The sequence below is a fragment of the Leptidea sinapis genome, chromosome 14 (genome assembly GCF_905404315.1).
Source record: "Leptidea sinapis chromosome 14, ilLepSina1.1, whole genome shotgun sequence".
In the NCBI taxonomy this organism is placed as follows: domain Eukaryota; kingdom Metazoa; phylum Arthropoda; class Insecta; order Lepidoptera; family Pieridae; genus Leptidea; species Leptidea sinapis.
Window position 1 is genome coordinate 14,558,073 of NC_066278.1, and position 18,136 is coordinate 14,576,208.

The 18,136-nt window shown below is 42.7% G+C and overlaps 1 protein-coding gene across 1 annotated transcript in view; it reads right to left on the reverse strand.

The window, feature by feature from the left end:
• Positions 1-4,696: 4,696 nt before the first annotated feature.
• The window catches only part of LOC126967990 (synaptic vesicle glycoprotein 2C-like), a 41,830-nt gene continuing 28,390 nt past the window's right edge, over positions 4,697-18,136 (reverse strand). Inside the window, exons 9-10 of the mRNA XM_050812749.1 lie at positions 16,060-16,187; positions 4,697-4,837 (exon numbers count right to left, since the gene is read on the reverse strand). Coding sequence (XP_050668706.1) covers positions 4,788-4,837; positions 16,060-16,187 — 178 coding nt within the window. The 3' untranslated portion in view covers positions 4,697-4,787. The remainder of the gene's footprint in view (positions 4,838-16,059; positions 16,188-18,136) is intronic.

Below are 18,136 nucleotides of genomic sequence, written 5' to 3' on the forward strand. Positions count from 1 at the left end.
CAAGCTTTCTTAGAGTTAAAGAAAAGACTATGTGAATCACCTATCTTCGGATATCCTAACACAGAGGGAAGATTCATAGTGGATGCTGATGCTAGCAACACCGGAATTGGTGGAGTACTATCTCAGAAGAGAGGAGATCAAGAAGTTGTAATTGCATACTTTAGCAAATCTTTATCGAAGCCGGAGAGAAACTACCGTGTAACTCGTAGGGAGTTACTGGCCGTGGTAGAGACATTACAACATTTCAAAAAGTACTTGTTGGGTCGCAAATTCTTCGTAAGGACTGATCATGCCGCCTTGAAGTGGTTACTAGAATTCAAGAATCCGGAAGGACAAGTGGCCAGATGGATTGAGCAACTTCAAGAGTATGACTTTGAAATCGAGCATCGAGGAGGAAAAAGTCATGGAAATGCAGATGCGTTATCTAGAAGACCTTGTCCGATGGAATGCAAACATTGCATTCGTCAGGAGGAGAAAGAGAATTTTATAATCCGGCTGATCAGAACAGATTCGATCGACGAGAACTGAAGCAACGATGCAATGCGGAGAGCTCAGGAAAATGATAAGGATCTTCAACCACTTTTACATTGGCTTGCAAGTGGATCACTTAAACCAAAATGGTCTGAAGTGGCTAGACAGAGTACGGCTACTAAAAGTCTCTGGGCACAATGGAACAGTTTGGTGATGCATGACGGGCTTCTGTGCCGGAAATGGGCTCCGTGGGAAAGAGTAGCTCTGGATATGGCTGGACCGATCATATATCACTTAATCCGGAAACCGTTACATCGTTCGATCGGGTGGCTAAGTACTACGGAAGCAACGATTATCGGGACGATCATGTCTTGGGAGGGGGCAGTGTCGCGTAGCAACGCTTCTGCGTATATGACGAGAGTTGTCAAACGTCATATCGTGCAGCAACGTACGTGACGAGAACTTCAAGACATTGATAAATTCAACAGCTCCGTCAGCAATACTCGTAGCTTTGGCGTAAAAGTGTTTACTTTAGACGCTGTAGACCCATGTTTGATACACCAACCAGTGTATGGAATCTTTTGGGTTTTGTAAAGTTAATGGAAATTTCTAGTAAGTTCAGGATCAAATCGAACAGAAAAAAGGATGGAAAATGTGTAAGCAGGATAAAAATAGTTAAAAGAATTTTCTAGTACAATTTAAATTTAAAGAAGGTATGGGAGAATCGTTTTGAAAATGGAACAGATCCGGGGGCATATAAGCCGTACTAAGCGTGGCCTATGGCAGTTCTAGTTTTGACTCGAAAGTGTAAAGAAGAAGAAGAAAAGAAGAAGTAGTGAAAAGTGAAGGTGTTCCAAGAAGAAGAAGCTAGAAGAGACTTAGTGTTCGGCGCGGTGTGACGCCTTGAATGTACCGCCGCTCACAAGAGGAACAGTGACAGACCGGCGAAGTGCAAGTTCCGATTAAGTGAGCTCAAATAAAGACTCGTTCCTATAAGCGGAGTATTATTTCCAATCCCTGACCCACTCTCGTGTCAATATGCAGAAGGAACAGTGTGGGAGATAGCATACAGCCTTGGGGCACTCCAGCGTTCACGGGCTTGGGATTCGAGCAATAACCATCGATAACGACCTGTATACCAGAACTTACGTGTTTCGGTCGGGTAACTGGAAAGCTGCTCGCCGATTTTGATGACGTGCTTCGATTTTGCACGGGCCGATTTGCCGCTTAAAAAATCTGGAGGCATGGTTATATTATTTCCTCTTTACAACTTTGCAGTACGGATCCTTTGAGCTGCAATCCAAGTTCAATACGCCTATTTTTTGCAGTTAGATGCTGCTTTAACTGATGCATCGAACCAGGGCTGTGATCTGCTACCGATCGGTACTACAGAGCTTGGTATAAAAAATATCCATGCCCTGTAGAATCACATCGGCTACTGCAACAGCCCTTGCCCCAAGGAAAGGATGCAAAAAAGGAACGCATCCTATCCCAATCTGCTGACTTGTAGTGCCAAACGCGGTGGGTCGCTGGTGGTTTGTGACGTTGACGTCGGATAGGCACTACACTCCTGACCAGGCAATGGTGGGACGTTCCGAGAGAGGCCTCGAGATCTGGTAACTATCGGGATGTGCAGTCAGCAAAAAATCTAATAAGGACGGCATGTGGCTATCCACATCCGGGAGCCGCGTTGGCGGACTCAAACAAATAGGACAGACCATACGCCAGTGAAAAATTATGCACAGATCGCCCTGCGTAGTCTGTGGTACGTGATCAAAGCCATTCGGCATTGCGCTCGTTGGAATCACCCAAGACTACGATTTCAGCGGAGGGGATATTGCAAAAGTCCATGTTGAGCGTGGAGCAGGGTGCCGGGGTGCTACTGCCTCGTTTGTCCTCGGGTATGAGTGGTTCTGTGCCCTCCCCAGAATACGACGGGCAGCCGAGCGAGAATGCTCGGGGAGGGATTCTCCGACTCTGGTAAAGCCGCCTGGGGTAAAATATCTTTTAGTTCCGTTGTCATATTCGGATGGAGGGAGGGGGGGCTCCGGTCCTCGACACTAACCAATGCGAAACATTAGGTACTTCACGCCGGGATTCTGTGCGAGTGTGGTAATTACCCCAGACGAGTTTGGCCCGATTGTCTTGACGTCATAAGACGGTAGCGTGACTCTCCCACCACTACTTAATTATACAAAATACTGAATTTCTAGTGGCTATAACAATAAATTTACTTAGAGCAAGCAAATCTGAAACTGGGTAAAATTTACAGGTACAAACGAACTGCCCGATTTATACAAATATATAATTTTTCTATATTTTATGCTGTCAGAAACTGCACTCTTATCCATGCCTTCATTAATCATTGACTATGGCGTTGTAGTGTTATGCTGCATGATCTTAGCATTATAAGTCAAATGCCTCACCATTCCCATGGTAATTATTAGGTTAATTGATTTAACGATTTTCATCATGCCGCTATTTTTAACACAGGTACTTAAAATGATAATAACATGCGATTTCAGAGATATTTTATCAAATTCGTTTGTAATTTCTCTGACGAAGTTTATAACGCGATTTTTATGTTTTAGGTAAGCAGATAAAAGCGTTACAGCATCTTCACTTACCACTTTCATTTTTAATTATATTGCATGTTCTTTTTACTTTACTATTACTCTTTTTATTTTGCAATATCTGCAATGAAACGTGTTTTGCTTCTTGTCAAACTTTAAAATGCTTGGAGTAATATTCTAGATACATTTTAATTTGTTTATTTCTCTGACTTTAGTGGATAACCATTTTTGGCTAACTATATAACCAATGAAACCTTTTTTGGATTTCTAAATCGTGTCAATATCGATATAAAGGGTAAGTGACAGTTAAAATAAGCATTTTGACTAAATTTAAGTATGATATAGTACAGTATATATTAGTACTTACCAAAAGCTGTATATAGAAGTAGTAGTACAGCATTTACTAAAAGAAAACATCACAAGCAATTTACACACTATAAGTTGCCCACTATAGACAGACTGAAGATGATTAAAATAAGTTTACTACCTAGCTATTACAAATATTATTATTTTATTATTTGTAAAAATATTAACTCTGAGTTGACAGTGAGGTAAAACTGCCGTTACGATGTTATCATAATATCATCTATCTTCTTAACTATCATCGTAACTTCGACATGAGGAAATTATTCTCAACTCTGATGGCAAGGTAGGATAAATACGCTGTTTATTTATGGAAATAAGGGACGAGACGAGCAGGACATTCAGCTGAAGATAATAGATACGCTCTGCCCATTACAATGCAGTTCCGCTCAAGATTCTTGAAAGACCCAAAAATACTGAGCGGCGCTACAACTGCGCTCGTCACCTTAAGACATAATATGTGTAGAAGGGGTTGGTAATTTAAACGCTCTTAAAATAGAAAATCTGTATTTTACTATTTCCACTAATAATAATTATTATAATAAATGACTCAATACAATTTGGGCAGCGTTACCCCTTACAATTCACAATAATTAATGTTCTCTCGAACTGAGCGCTCTCGCTTATATGGGGCACGACTGTCACAGTGATGATGCTACCAACTGTAAGTTAGTTGGCACTACTGTAGTGCCAATTAACTTACACGAATCAAGTTAACCAAAGAATTGAGTACAATTTATATATTATACTTATTTCTAAAATTATAGTTATAATTATATAAAACAATACTAACACAGAAAGTAGTTACATTAATGTTATAGTTAATTGGGATCTAATCAATCATATATCGTCAACTTAAAAATGTCAAATGTCTTATGACAGTTCATGACGTTAGTAGCGCTTGTAAATACATCAAGCTGACAGATGTTAAGACTCATTTGCCCAGTAATTTGTGTGTGGTCGTAATATCTGCATTGTTTATTACAAATTTCAAATCAGGATGCGCCATCTCTAGAATGTAGTTGTTGGCATTTTCATTAATTGTTGTTCAAATGTCAATTTTCAATGTGTTATGTTTTTGCCTCAGCAAAATATGTAACTGTGCTCTTCCCAGAAGGAATTCAGCGCCCATTTGTCGACGATTTTAGACACAAGATGTTTGTGGAATATACTGTCGGTTATCCAGTGCCTCGTAAACCTTCACTTGAGACGTCTCATCTCATTATCAAGAATTAAAGAGCAAAAAAGGTCTTACTTATAAGGGTTTTTAAAATGAAACTAGTGACCAATACGAAATATACAAATTTTTATTTCTTACAATTAAGTTTTGTTCCTATCAGACAGCTAGTCAGTCAACAATAACCTTTCCCTCATTTGCATTTATTTATTTGTCTTTGCTCTTGGAAGTATAAATGAAAGAAGTCCGCAAACTAAAAAAGAAAACACACACGTTTTAGAATGGATCTGATGATAATTCGTACATAAGGAATGTATATTATGTATCACTTTATCACGGATGATCTATTAATATTTTTAATTCAATATTCTGAAACAGCTGATACTTGAGTGCCGCCAAGTTTCACCGTCGGAATGTCCACCTCTATCGAAATAGTGAACTTTTGCAGAGGTTCTTTTAACGATGGTTAAAGCAAATAAGAGAAGGCACTGACGATCTTACACCAACAAGCTACACGCGGTTTATATTAGCGACATCGATAAAAATTACATTTATTTATTTAATCACTAACATTTTTGGTATTAAGTAAATGGTGTAATTTTATCCCAGAAGTGTTTACGATAAATCATTTCTAAGTGTAGGCAACCGATGAAAATACTTGCCATCGCGTAGCTTACAAAGCTGAATGTCCAAATCACGAACGAACGTTTATTTAGAATAAATAGTATTTAGTGGCTTAAAATCGATATTATTGACACGGGAGTGGGTCAGGGATTGGAAATAATACTCCGCTTATAGGAACGAGTCTTTATTTGCGTTCACTTTTTCTGAACTTGCACTTCGCCGGTCTGCCGCTGTTCCTCTTGTGGGCGGCGGTACCTTCAATGCGTCACACTGCACCGAACACTAAGTCTCTTCTATCTTCTTCCTCTTGGAACACTTCCACTTTTCACTACTTCTTCTTTTCTTCTTCTTCTTCTTTTCTTCTTCTTCTTCTTTACACTTTCGAGTCAGAACTAGAACTGCCGTAGGCCACGCTTAGTACGGCTTATATATCCCCGGATCCGTTCTATTTTCAAAATGATTCTCCCATTCCATCTTTAAATTTAAATTGTACTAGAAAATTCTTTTAACTATTTTTATCCTGCTTACACATTTTCCATCCCTTTTTTTCTGTTCGATTTGATCCTGAACTAACTAGAAATTTCCTTTAACTTCACAAAACCCGGGTCTACAGCGTCTAAAGTAAACACTTTTCCGCTGAGCTACGAGTAATGCTGACGGAGCTGTTGAAATTAACAATGTCTTGAAGTTTGAAAACTCTCGTCATATACTTCGAAGGGTTGCTACGCAACACTGCACCCCCCCTGCAACGATGATCGTCCCGATCATCGTTGCTTCCGTAGTACTTATCCACCCGATCGACATGTACGATTTTCGGGGGACTTCGAGGGGTACGCTGGATCCTGAGAGTCACATCATTTATCCTTGTGATTACTTTGTATGGTCCCTCCCAACTTGGTTGGAGCTTTGGAGACTTCCCCTTTCGCCTTACAGGATTGTGTAACCAAATCAGGGTTCCCTCTTCAAAACCAGGAATATTAGCTCTTCGATCGTAGCGGGTCTTCATCCGTTCACTTGCCTTAAGCCCAGTTGTTCTTATTTCCTCGTAGATGTCAACCATCTTTTTCCGTAACTCATCCACATATTCTGTTATACTTTTCGGAGTATCCGGTGGACAGCCTGAGAGTAAATCAGCTGGCAATTTCAATTCCCTTCCAAAATTGGCGTACGCAGAAGTCACCGTTGTCGTCTCGTGTATTGCGCTTCTATACGACATAAGAAACAGTGGAATGTACTCATCCCAGTTATCCTGATGACTGTCCACTACTTTTGCCAGATGTCGCTCCAATGTTTGATTAAACCTCTCCACCATCCCGTCCGACTGTGGATGATATGGCGTAGTTCTGGTCTTATGGATTCCCAAGATCTTGCAAACTTCTTGAAATACTTGTGATTCGAAGTTCCGCCCTTGGTCACTGTGCAACTCCAAAGGCACACCGAATCTGCAGAAAAACGGTAATTGCTTCTTGATTCGGTAGAGCAAATGCTTCCGGCCACTTCGTGAAATAATCCATCACCACCATTATGTAACGGTTTCCAGATTTGGTGACTGGGAACGGTCCGGCCATATCCAGAGCTACTCTTTCCCATGGAGCCCCAACGTTGTACAACTTCATAGCTCCTCTGCTTCTGGTCTGAGGTCCTTTGACAGCAGCACAACTCTTGCATTTTCGGCACCAGTCTTCCACATCATCACGGCAATGCAACCACTAAAATCGTTCTTTAATTTTTGTGAGAGTTCTTCTTATTCCCAAATGTCCACCTGAAGAACCATCGTGATAAGCTCTCAGGATCTCGTTCACCTTCTCCCTGGGAACGACCAGTTGCAGATGGCAATCCTTTCCTTGCGGGGTTTCCCATTTACGGCAGAGCAACCCGTCATGCATCACCAAACTGTTCCATTGTGCCCAGAGACTATTGGTAGCCGTACTGTGTCTAGCCACTTCAGACCATTTTGGTTTAAGTGATCCACTTGCTAGCCAATGTAAAAGTGGTTGAAGATCCTTATCATTTTCCTGAGCTCTCCTCATTGCATCGTTGCTCCAGTTCTCGTCGATCGAATCTGTTCTGATCAGCCGGATCATGAAATTTTCTTTCTCCTCCTGACGAATGCAATGTTTGCATTCCATCGGACAAGGTCTTCTAGATAACGCATCTGCATTTCCATGACTTTTTCCTCCTCGATGCTCGATTTCAAAGTCATACTCTTGAAGTTGCTCAATCCATCTGGCCACTAGTCCTTCCGGATTCTTGAAATCTAGTAACCACTTCAAGGCGGCATGATCAGTCCATACGAGGAATTTGCGACCAAACAAGTACTTTTTGAAATGTTGTTATGTCTTCACCACGGCCAGTAACTCCCTACAAGTTACACAGTAGTTTCTCTCCGGCTTTGATAAAGATTTGCTAAAGTATGCGATTACAACTTCTTGATCTCCTCTCTTCTGAGATAGTACTCCACCAATTCCAGTGTTGCTAGCATCAGCATCCACTATGAATCTTCCCTCTGTGTCAGGATATCCGAGGATAGGTGATTCACATAGTCTTTTCTTCAACTCTAAGAAAGCTTGTTCGCATTCTTCATGCCAGGAAAAGGCTCTTTTCTCCTCCGTCAGTCGATGTAAGGGCTTAGCAACATCGGAAAACCCTTTCACAAAGCGTCGATAATAAGAGCATAGTCCTAGAAATGCTCTCACATGTGTATTTTCTGTCGGCATCGGCCAGTCTTTGACAGTACTTATCTTGGCAGGATCCGTCGCAACGCCTTGCTTCGAGATAACGTGCCCCAAGTAATTCACCTGACGTTGAAAGAAAGAACATTTCTTTGGACTCAACTTCAAGTTGGCACCCTGCAGTTTTGTGAAGACTTTTTCAAGCTTCTTAAGATGATCTTCAAAACTTCGTCCCATAATGATTATGTCATCCAAGTAGACAAGGCAGGTTTCTCCCAACATACCTGCCAGCACATGCTCCATCAACCTTTCGAAAGTAGCTGGGGCGTTGCATAATCCAAAGGGCATTGTTTTGAACTGCCATAACCCTTTTCCGGTTGAAAAAGCCGTCTTCTCCTTGTCTTTAGGGTCCAGATCGACTTGCCAGTAGCCTCTTTTCAAATCAAGAGTAGAGAACCACGTCATGCCACAAAGTGAATCTAATGTGTCGTCGATTCTTGGCAATGGATAACTGTTTTTCTTAGTTACATCGTTCAAACGCCGATAGTCCACACAAAATCTAGTTGATCCATCCTTATTCTTCACCAGAACCACTGGAGAACACCATGGACTCGATGACGGTTCTATCACACCATTTTCTTTCATATCCCGAATCATGTCTTCCACTTCTTGTTCGCGTGCAAACGGAATACGTCGTGGTCTTTGCCGTATCGGAACAGTGTCTCCTGTGTCGATCTTGTGTTTAACCAAACCAGTTCTTCCGATGTCCCCGTCGTTCTTCGAGAACATCCCGGCGTAGCGTAGCAGGAAATTTCTCGCTTTTATTAACTGTAGCTTGGTAAGATTGTCCTTACAGCCATCCAGAAGTTTCTGTATGTTCACATCCTGGCTTGCAGCTACGGTCTTCCTCCCTTCTTTACACTTTCTTAACCAAGCTATCTCCTCACAAGCTCCGATCACTGTTCCCTTCCTAATGATTTGCTTGTCCTCATGAGGATTAAACACGGGAACCATCGCAATTTGGGAGTTTCCCACAACAGTCCTGGCTGGGATCCATTTCGTGTCCGATGTCTCTCTTTCTATTAAAGCGCATTTACAAGGTCTTCCTCTGTCATCTCTTGGCAGGACTACCGGGACTAGGGTCTGCGATCTCGGATTTAAAGTAGTGTCTCGTAAGCACAACACTTTCCCAAAAGTTCCGCCTTTTATTGGAATTTCTTCACCTCCATGCTTCAATACACCATGTTTCATGTTAATCGTACACTGATGATTTCGAAGAAAATCCAACCCAATGATGCAGTCATCTGTGATATCTGCGATTACCACTTTTTGCCAGTACAACGTATTACCGATTTTCACGGCCACGATCTTCTCTCCCTGGACTGGTATGCGCTGGCCGGTAGCTGTTGTGAGTGTTAAGTTTGCATTTTCTCGCATATGTCGTCTTCCGATGCTCTCTAGTCTTCTTTGGCTAACGACTGTACGTGAGGCTCCCGTATCCAAAGTGAAACGGCAAGATTTTCCATTTATCATTCCCTTTATAACTAAAGTGTTTCCGTCACATGTCTGCTTAACGAAGATCCTTGGGGCTTTGCTTCTACCAGCCAACGCCCACCCCACTGCCCTGGCCTTTTCTAGTTTTCCTGCTGCTCCAGCGGTGATGTTGAGACCGCCGCATCCTTCCTACCTTGCGTTATGCTCTCACGCCTGGGGCAAGTGCTCCTAATGTGTCCTCGCTCCCCACACCCATAGCATACTGGGCTATATGCTTGCCTTCGGCTGGAATCTGCTGGTACAATTTTGCGGAGTCTCAACCCCCGAGAATCGTGGCGAACTGCTTCCACTTCCAACGCATGTGCCACCGCTTCCTTCAAGCTAGTATGATTACTCAGTCGTACGGCTGCTCTTACTTCGGCGTCCCGTATTCCATCGATGAACACTTGGAGCAACATTTCTTCTATTGCAGTTAGCGACGACTGATATGCTTTATGCACTAGCTTGAAGGAAGCGGTGGCACATGCGTTGGAAGTGGAAGCAGTTCGCCACGATTCTCGGGGGTTGAGACTCCGCAAAATTGTACCAGCAGATTCCAGCCGAAGGCAAGCATATAGCCCAGTATGCTATGGGTGTGGGGAGCGAGGACACATTAGGAGCACTTGCCCCAGGCGTGAGAGCATAACGCAAGGTAGGAAGGATGCGGCGGTCTCAACATCACCGCTGGAGCAGCAGGAAAACTAGAAAAGGCCAGGGCAGTGGGGTGGGCGTTGGCTGGTAGAAGCAAAGCCCCAAGGATCTTCGTTAAGCAGACATGTGACGGAAACACTTTAGTTATAAAGGGAATGATAAATGGAAAATCTTGCCGTTTCACTTTGGATACGGGAGCCTCACGTACAGTCGTTAGCCAAAGAAGACTAGAGAGCATCGGAAGACGACATATGCGAGAAAATGCAAACTTAACACTCACAACAGCTACCGGCCAGCGCATACCAGTCCAGGGAGAGAAGATCGTGGCCGTGAAAATCGGTAATACGTTGTACTGGCAAAAAGTGGTAATCGCAGATATCACAGATGACTGCATCATTGGGTTGGATTTTCTTCGAAATCATCAGTGTACGATTAACATGAAACATGGTGTATTGAAGCATGGAGGTGAAGAAATTCCAATAAAAGGCGGAACTTTTGGGAAAGTGTTGTGCTTACGAGACACTACTTTAAATCCGAGATCGCAGACCCTAGTCCCGGTAGTCCTGCCAAGAGATGACAGAGGAAGACCTTGTAAATGCGCTTTAATAGAAAGAGAGACATCGGACACGAAATGGATCCCAGCCAGGACTGTTGTGGGAAACTCCCAAATTGCGATGGTTCCCGTGTTTAATCCTCATGAGGACAAGCAAATCATTAGGAAGGGAACAGTGATCGGAGCTTGTGAGGAGATAGCTTGGTTAAGAAAGTGTAAAGAAGGGAGGAAGACCGTAGCTGCAAGCCAGGATGTGAACATACAGAAACTTCTGGATGGCTGTAAGGACAATCTTACCAAGCTACAGTTAATAAAAGCGAGAAATTTCCTGCTACGCTACGCCGGGATGTTCTCGAAGAACGACGGGGACATCGGAAGAACTGGTTTGGTTAAACACAAGATCGACACAGGAGACACTGTTCCGATACGGCAAAGACCACGACGTATTCCGTTTGCACGCGAACAAGAAGTGGAAGACATGATTCGGGATATGAAAGAAAATGGTGTGATAGAAGCGTCATCGAGTCCATGGTGTTCTCCAGTGGTTCTGGTGAAGAATAAGGATGGATCAACTAGATTTTGTGTGGACTATCGGCGTTTGAACGATGTAACTAAGAAAAACAGTTATCCATTGCCAAGAATCGACGACACATTAGATTCACTTTGTGGCATGACGTGGTTCTCTACTCTTGATTTGAAAAGATGCTACTGGCAAGTCGATCTGGACCCTAAAGACAAGGAGAAGACGGCTTTTTCAACCGGAAAAGGGTTATGGCAGTTCAAAACAATGCCCTTTGGATTATGCAACGCCCCAGCTACTTTCGAAAGGTTGATGGAGCATGTGCTGGCAGGTATGTTGGGAGAAACCTGCCTTGTCTACTTGGATGACATAATCATTATGGGACGAAGTTTTGAAGATCATCTTAAGAAGCTTGAAAAAGTCTTCACAAAACTGCAGGGTGCCAACTTGAAGTTGAGTCCAAAGAAATGATCTTTCTTTCAACGTCAGGTGAATTACTGCTTCTCAGCTTCGAGGGACCACTGCTGCAGAGTTTCGTTGGCCCTTTGACTGCGGTCCTTAAGCTGCGCCCGATACACAGGCTCAAGGTGTTTATCGGCATAACGTGCCTCCAACGCGTTAAGAAGGTCCGTATAGGTTACTTCCTCCTTCCCAACGCCGAGTGCTTCCAATACGGAAAGTGCTTCATCACGGAGCGCTAGTGTGAGGGCAGAGTATGCTTCTAGGTCACTCCAACCACTTGCGCTTCTGACCGTCTCTAATTGTAGCTTGAAGGCGGCCCAGGAAGACTTGCCGGCGTAGGGAGGTACTTTCAAACTTCTGGTCGATGTGATTCCGCAGGTGACTCCTGGGTTAGCTGAAGGACCCCCACACACGACCTTCCTATTGAGCTGATGAATAGTTGCTTCCATCTCCCCCATCTTCCTTTCCACAGTGTCAATCCGGGCGATCTCCTTTTCTACAGTGTCAATCCTGGCGATCTCCTTTTCTACAGCGTCAATCCGGGCGGAGTTTTTCTGCACCACTGATAAAATTTCCTTTCAGAGGCCTTCATGCAGACCTCGCAGCTGCTCCTCCTGTCGACGTGCTTGCTCTTCCTGCAAGGCTCGCAGCTGCTCCTCCTGTCGACGCACTTGCTCCTTCTGTCGGAGCGCTTGTTCCTCTTGCAAGCCCCGCAGCTGCTCTTCCTGTCGGCGCGCTTGCTCCTCCTGTCGGCGCGCTTGCTCTTCCTGTCGGCGCACTTGCTCCTCCTGTCGGTGCGCTTGTTCCTCTTGCAAGCCCCGCAGCTGCTCCTCCTGTCGGCGCGCTTGCTCTTCCTGTCGGCGCGCTTGCTCCTCCTGTCGGCGCGCTTGTTCCTCTTGCAAGCTCCGCAGCTGCTCTTCCTGTCGGCGTGCTTGCTCTTGCATCATGGCGGCCATCTGCTGCATGAGTGCGCTGATGTCTACGGCAGGAGCCTGCGGTGCTGACACGGTCGCACTGAGTCCAGAGCCGGATGCTTGTTGTGACTCGTCCTCTGCCGCTGCAGCTGCACCCGCTCGCGTGGTCACTCCCTTCTCGTTCCTGGGCACTAATGGCATCTTTCCAATCTCACTTCTGACACCAATTGACACGGGAGTGGGTCAGGGATTGGAAATAATACTCCGCTTATAGGAACGAATCTTTATTTGCGTTCACTTTTTCTGAACTTGCACTTCGCCGGTCTGCCGCTGTTCCTTTGTGGGCGGCGGTACCTTCAACGCGTCACACTGCACCGAACACTAAGTCTCTTCTATCTTCTTCCTCTTGGAACACTTCCACTTTTCACTACTTCTTCTTTTCTTCTTCTTCTTCTTTACACTTTCGAGTCAGAACTAGTACTGCCGTAGGCCACGCTTAGTACGGCTTATATACCCCCGGATCCATTCTATTTTCAAAATTATTCTCCCATTCCATCTTTAAATTTAAATTGTACTAGAAAATTCTTTTAACTATTTTTATCCTGCTTACACATTTTCCATCCCATTTTTTCTGTTCGATTTGATCCTGAACTAACTAGAAATTTCCTTTAACTTCACATAACCCAAAAAAATCCATACACTGGTAGGTGTATCGAACCTGGGTCTACAGCGTCTAAAGTAAACACTTTTCCGCTGAGCTATGAGTAATGCTGACGGAGCTGTTGAAATTAACAATGTCTTGAAGTTTGACAACTCTCGTCATATACTTCGAAGGGTTGCTACGCAACATTATCTTTAATATCATGGGTATATGTTTATAGTAACTTAACCCTTAATAGCCTAGAGTTTCAATTTTGATACCAATCTTTAAAACTGAATGTTCACATTACTATTAGTTTTTTTTTATAGGTTGGCTGGACGTATTTTACTGTTGTATAATATTCTTACCAACGAAATTTAAAAAAAAAAACAAATGTCATTATTGTTTTATTTTATCTATGACATATTACTTGCGCGGCAAAGTGAACAAGTAAACACATTTTACTAAAAGTTTTGTTGAATACATATTTGATATATTTTCTTTTTCTGTAGAATATAACTACTTTTGAGGTAAGTGAATATATTATTTTCGCTAAGATATAATTATTTTTTGCGAGTGTATGTTTTACTCGAAGAAACTAGTGGTAATTTTGTGAGTATCAATTTTGATACTTCAGGCATTCAGCCCTACATAAAACCTACCTACTAATTCTTTAGGTATAAAAACTTTGAACTTCCGTTTCATTATTTTTCTGCATGGCTGGGTGTTGGGATTACTTTTATTTTTATTTTATTATAGAAATTTATCAAAAATGCGAACAGAAGAGATTGTGAGCATATTGAAGCGGTTAGAAAATGGTGAAATTTCGGAAGACGATTCCACCGACAATGAAGATGACATAGACTATTTTTCGAGCCAAAGAGATCGTCTGATGGAGCTAGAAGATAAAGAGGATGTAGGAAATTTTTCCACTGACCCAGACTTGGATGCAAATCCGCCTTCAGCAAACGTAGGTACCGACATGCAACATAATTTAGAGACTGTTGAACGAATCCCAACTTCTACAACCAGCAGCCAGAACAACCTGCAAACTGCACCCTTCAACTCTAGAAACTTAGTGTGGAGAGTAAAGAATATGGACCTAGTCCAAAACGCTTTCCAGTTTACTGGAAACACTGAGTATTCACAAGAAATTATGAACTTGGACACTCCTTTTCAGTTTTTTTCTTATTTTTTCGGTGAAGAAATATTGAAATTTCTAGTGGACGAGTCAAATAAATATGCCTTCCAAAAGAATCCCAACTTTACAGAACCTATAACTGTCTTAGAATTACGTAAATTTATTGGAATTCTTATTTTTACAAGTGCATATCATTATCCTAGTGTTAGGTCATACTGGTCAAACATTACAAAGTTTGAACCCATAGCACAAACAATGATTCGCAACATTATTTGATAAAATTAGACAATTTTTTCACATGAATGACGACTCTAAACATTTGCCCATTGATCAACCCAAGCACGACCGACTGCATAAAGTAAGACCAGTGATAGACTATTTGAACAAGAAATTTATTACTGCACCATTTGAGCATCGTCTATCACTAGACGAGCAAATGTGTTCCACTAAAATAAAACATTTTATGAAACAATACTTACCCATCAAGCCCCATAAGTGGGGATTCAAATTATACGTTTTATGCTCCCTGTCTGGGTATGCCTACAGTTTTGAGATTTACTCAGGAGCTAAGGACATAGACCATATACCTGGCGAACCAGACCTCGGAGCTGTATCGAATAGAGTTATTTGATTGTACGACCAGTACCAAGGCACGTCAATCATATAACTTATTTTGACAATTTTTATACGAATATTCCTCTGCTACATTACTTGACTAACGAAGATATTTATTGTCTTGGAACAGTACAGAGAAACAGGCTTGGAAAGTCATGCAAGTGGCTGGAAAAACGGGAAATTATGAAGTCTAACGTACCCAGAGGAACATATCACGAAAATGTGGTCTCTCACGAAGGCCAAGAATTGTCGGCCACAAGTTGGAAAGACAACAAACAAGTACTATTACTATCCACGTATGTTGGCGCTGAACCAGCGGATACTATAACCCGCTACGAAAAAAAACTAAAGGCCAATGTTCAAGTATCATGTCCTCGGGTCATAAAAGAATATAATGCACACATGGGCGGCGTTGATTTGATGGATAGCTTCATTGGTCGATATCGCATCCGCATAAAGTCGAGAAAGTGGCCAACGAGGCTCTTCTACCACTTGTTAGACATGACTGTCATCAATGCTTGGGTACTATACAAAAAGGTAAACACAGTGAAAGGAAAACTTCAGAAGAATATTCTGAAGTTAGCAGATTTTAGAACTGAGCTTGCCGATACTTTATGTAGATATCAAAGTCACTCAAAAAATAAAAGGGGAAGACCCAGTACCAACAGTCTACAAGATACTAAAGTAAAAATATTTGATTGATCATACATTTTTTCTAAAAGACCCCGGACAGGTGTACAAGTACTACCCTCTACTGACGTGCGTTGCGATTGTATTGGTCATGAAAAAATTTGTATGGATTCTAGAAATAAGTGTAAATTTAATAATTGTAGGAAACTTACCTCTTGGTTCTGTAAAAAGTGTAAAGTGTCGTTATGCGATAATAAAAACAACCAGTGTTTCGCATTATTTCATGCCTAGGTATATCTGATTTCTTTATGGCCTTAATGCCTGAAGTATCAAAATTGATACCTGTTTTTTTTCTAAATAAATATGTAAAATAAATATTGTGATTTTTTTAACTATTTTTCCCTTCATCTAGACCTTCAAGCAAACACAGTAATATTTAAAATAAAACACTTTCGTAAATCAGGCTATTAAGGGTTAAGCATATTATGTAAATGTAATGTTAAGTACTTTCTTGACCAACCTATAAGCACGCCTCCATAACTGTAAAATGTCACTTCACAAGCGGCATTTATCAAACTTCCGATAACGTTGGCACCAACGATAGACCCAAATCGACCACTCATCATTGTTAAGCTTATCGCCATACCTCTGTAATAAAATAGTACTCAGTTAAATATATATAAAAACTGGTCATGGGAAACATTTAAAATACTTTTGTTAATTTTTTTAAAGAAGAGGAGGATACAGACATTCGGGTGACCTCACTTTTCACTTCAGAACACTCCTCGTGACAAAGTCGGTAGAAGACACGGAATAAAGCGACGGCTCTACGCAACGCCAAGTGATCTAGCCGTTCATAGAGCGGGAGTGTTGTTGAAAGGCGGAGATATGACAAGTGGGGTTTTATTTGTGGTTAACGCGCAAACTTGGGTCTTGTGGGCGTAAATTGAACAAGGTTTATTTAAATTTATTTCGTCACCTTCAAGAGAAGACTTGATAGAAGATTCATGTTTCTTCCGGCTCTGGTCGACGATTTCCCGAGTAAGACCTGTATGGCCCGTACTGTCATCTGCATAACAATGCATGTAACATGCATTGAATATATTATTGATATGCAGAATAAATAGTGTAAGAGATAATATACAGCCTTGGAAAACTCCAGCTTTCACGGACTTCAGGTTCGAGCAATATCCATTGACACCAACATGTATGGTGTGCCTAGTGAAGACCCTAGGAAGGAAAAGTGGCTGTCGACGGCAGTGGCGAAGTTGAAGTGGATTCCTTTAATTTTGCAAAAATCCAATTTTTTTTTATATGAGAGGGGGCAAGAGGCTCACGGGATGGGTTGAAGTGAGGCAAGCGCCCATGGACATCCGCAACAACAGGTGTGTCAAGAAATGCGTTGCCGGCCTTTAAGGTGGGAGTATGCTTTTTTCTTGAAGGTCCCTAAGTCGTATCTGTTCGGGAAGACCGCTGCCGGTAGTTGATTCCACAAAGTGGCTATGCGAGGCAAGACATTTCGAAGAAAACGCGCGGTTGTGGAATGCCAGACGTCTACGTGATGCGGATGGTACTTTGCACGTAATGTCCGGTGGTGGAATTCGGCCGCTGGAATCAACCCGAACAGCTCCTCTGAGCACTCCCCGTGATAAACGCGGTAGAAGATGCAAAGAGAACCCACATATTTACGCAATGCTAGAGAACCAAGCCGATTGGAGATGACTTGATCGTCGATGATTCGAGCCGCTCTTCGTTGTATGCGGTCAAATGGAAGAAGCTGGGACTGGAGAGCACCCACCCAGAGGTGAGAACAGTACTCCATGTGAGGCTGAATTTGCGCCTTATAAAGTTGCAGGCGGTGGCTTTTAGTGAAGTACTGTCTCGCCTTACTAAGTACACCAAGCTTTTTTGAGGCCAGTTTGGCCTTCTCTTCCAAGTGACCACGGAACTGAACGTCGCTCGATATATCGACGCCAAGTATGCCAATACAGGCTGTGACAGTTAGAGGAGTATTCTCGAATCGAGGGGATACGACAAAGGGAGACTTTTTAGTGGTGAACGCACAAACTTGTGTCTTCTTGGGGTTGAATTGGACTAAATTTTGTCGGCCCCATTCCGAGACTTTGCAAAGCATAGTCTCGATTTCAGACACAAGTTTGTTCCGGTTCTCGTCGACGCTATCCTGGGACATGTTGGCACGGCCGGAGTAGGAAGCATACCCTGTGCTGTCGTCCGCATAGCAATGAATATTGCTGATTTGCAGCATATCATTGATATGCAGAAGAAACAGCGTAGGGGATAGCAAGCAGCCTTGCGGGAAACCAGCGTTTATGGGTTTTAAGTCGGAGCATGCACCGTTGATAACAACCTTGATGCTCCGATCAGCCAAAAAGCTAGTGACCCATTTGCACAACTTCTCGGGAAGCCCATGACTGGCCGAAACCGTACTGGCAGTCGCTGATCAGCTGGTGCCCCTCTAGGTATCCCAAGAGCTGGCGGTTGATGATCGACTTCATTACTTTGGAGAAAATGGAGGTAATGGCAATGGGGTGGTAGTTGGACCACTGAGTCTGAGCGTACACCTTTCTTAGGGATAG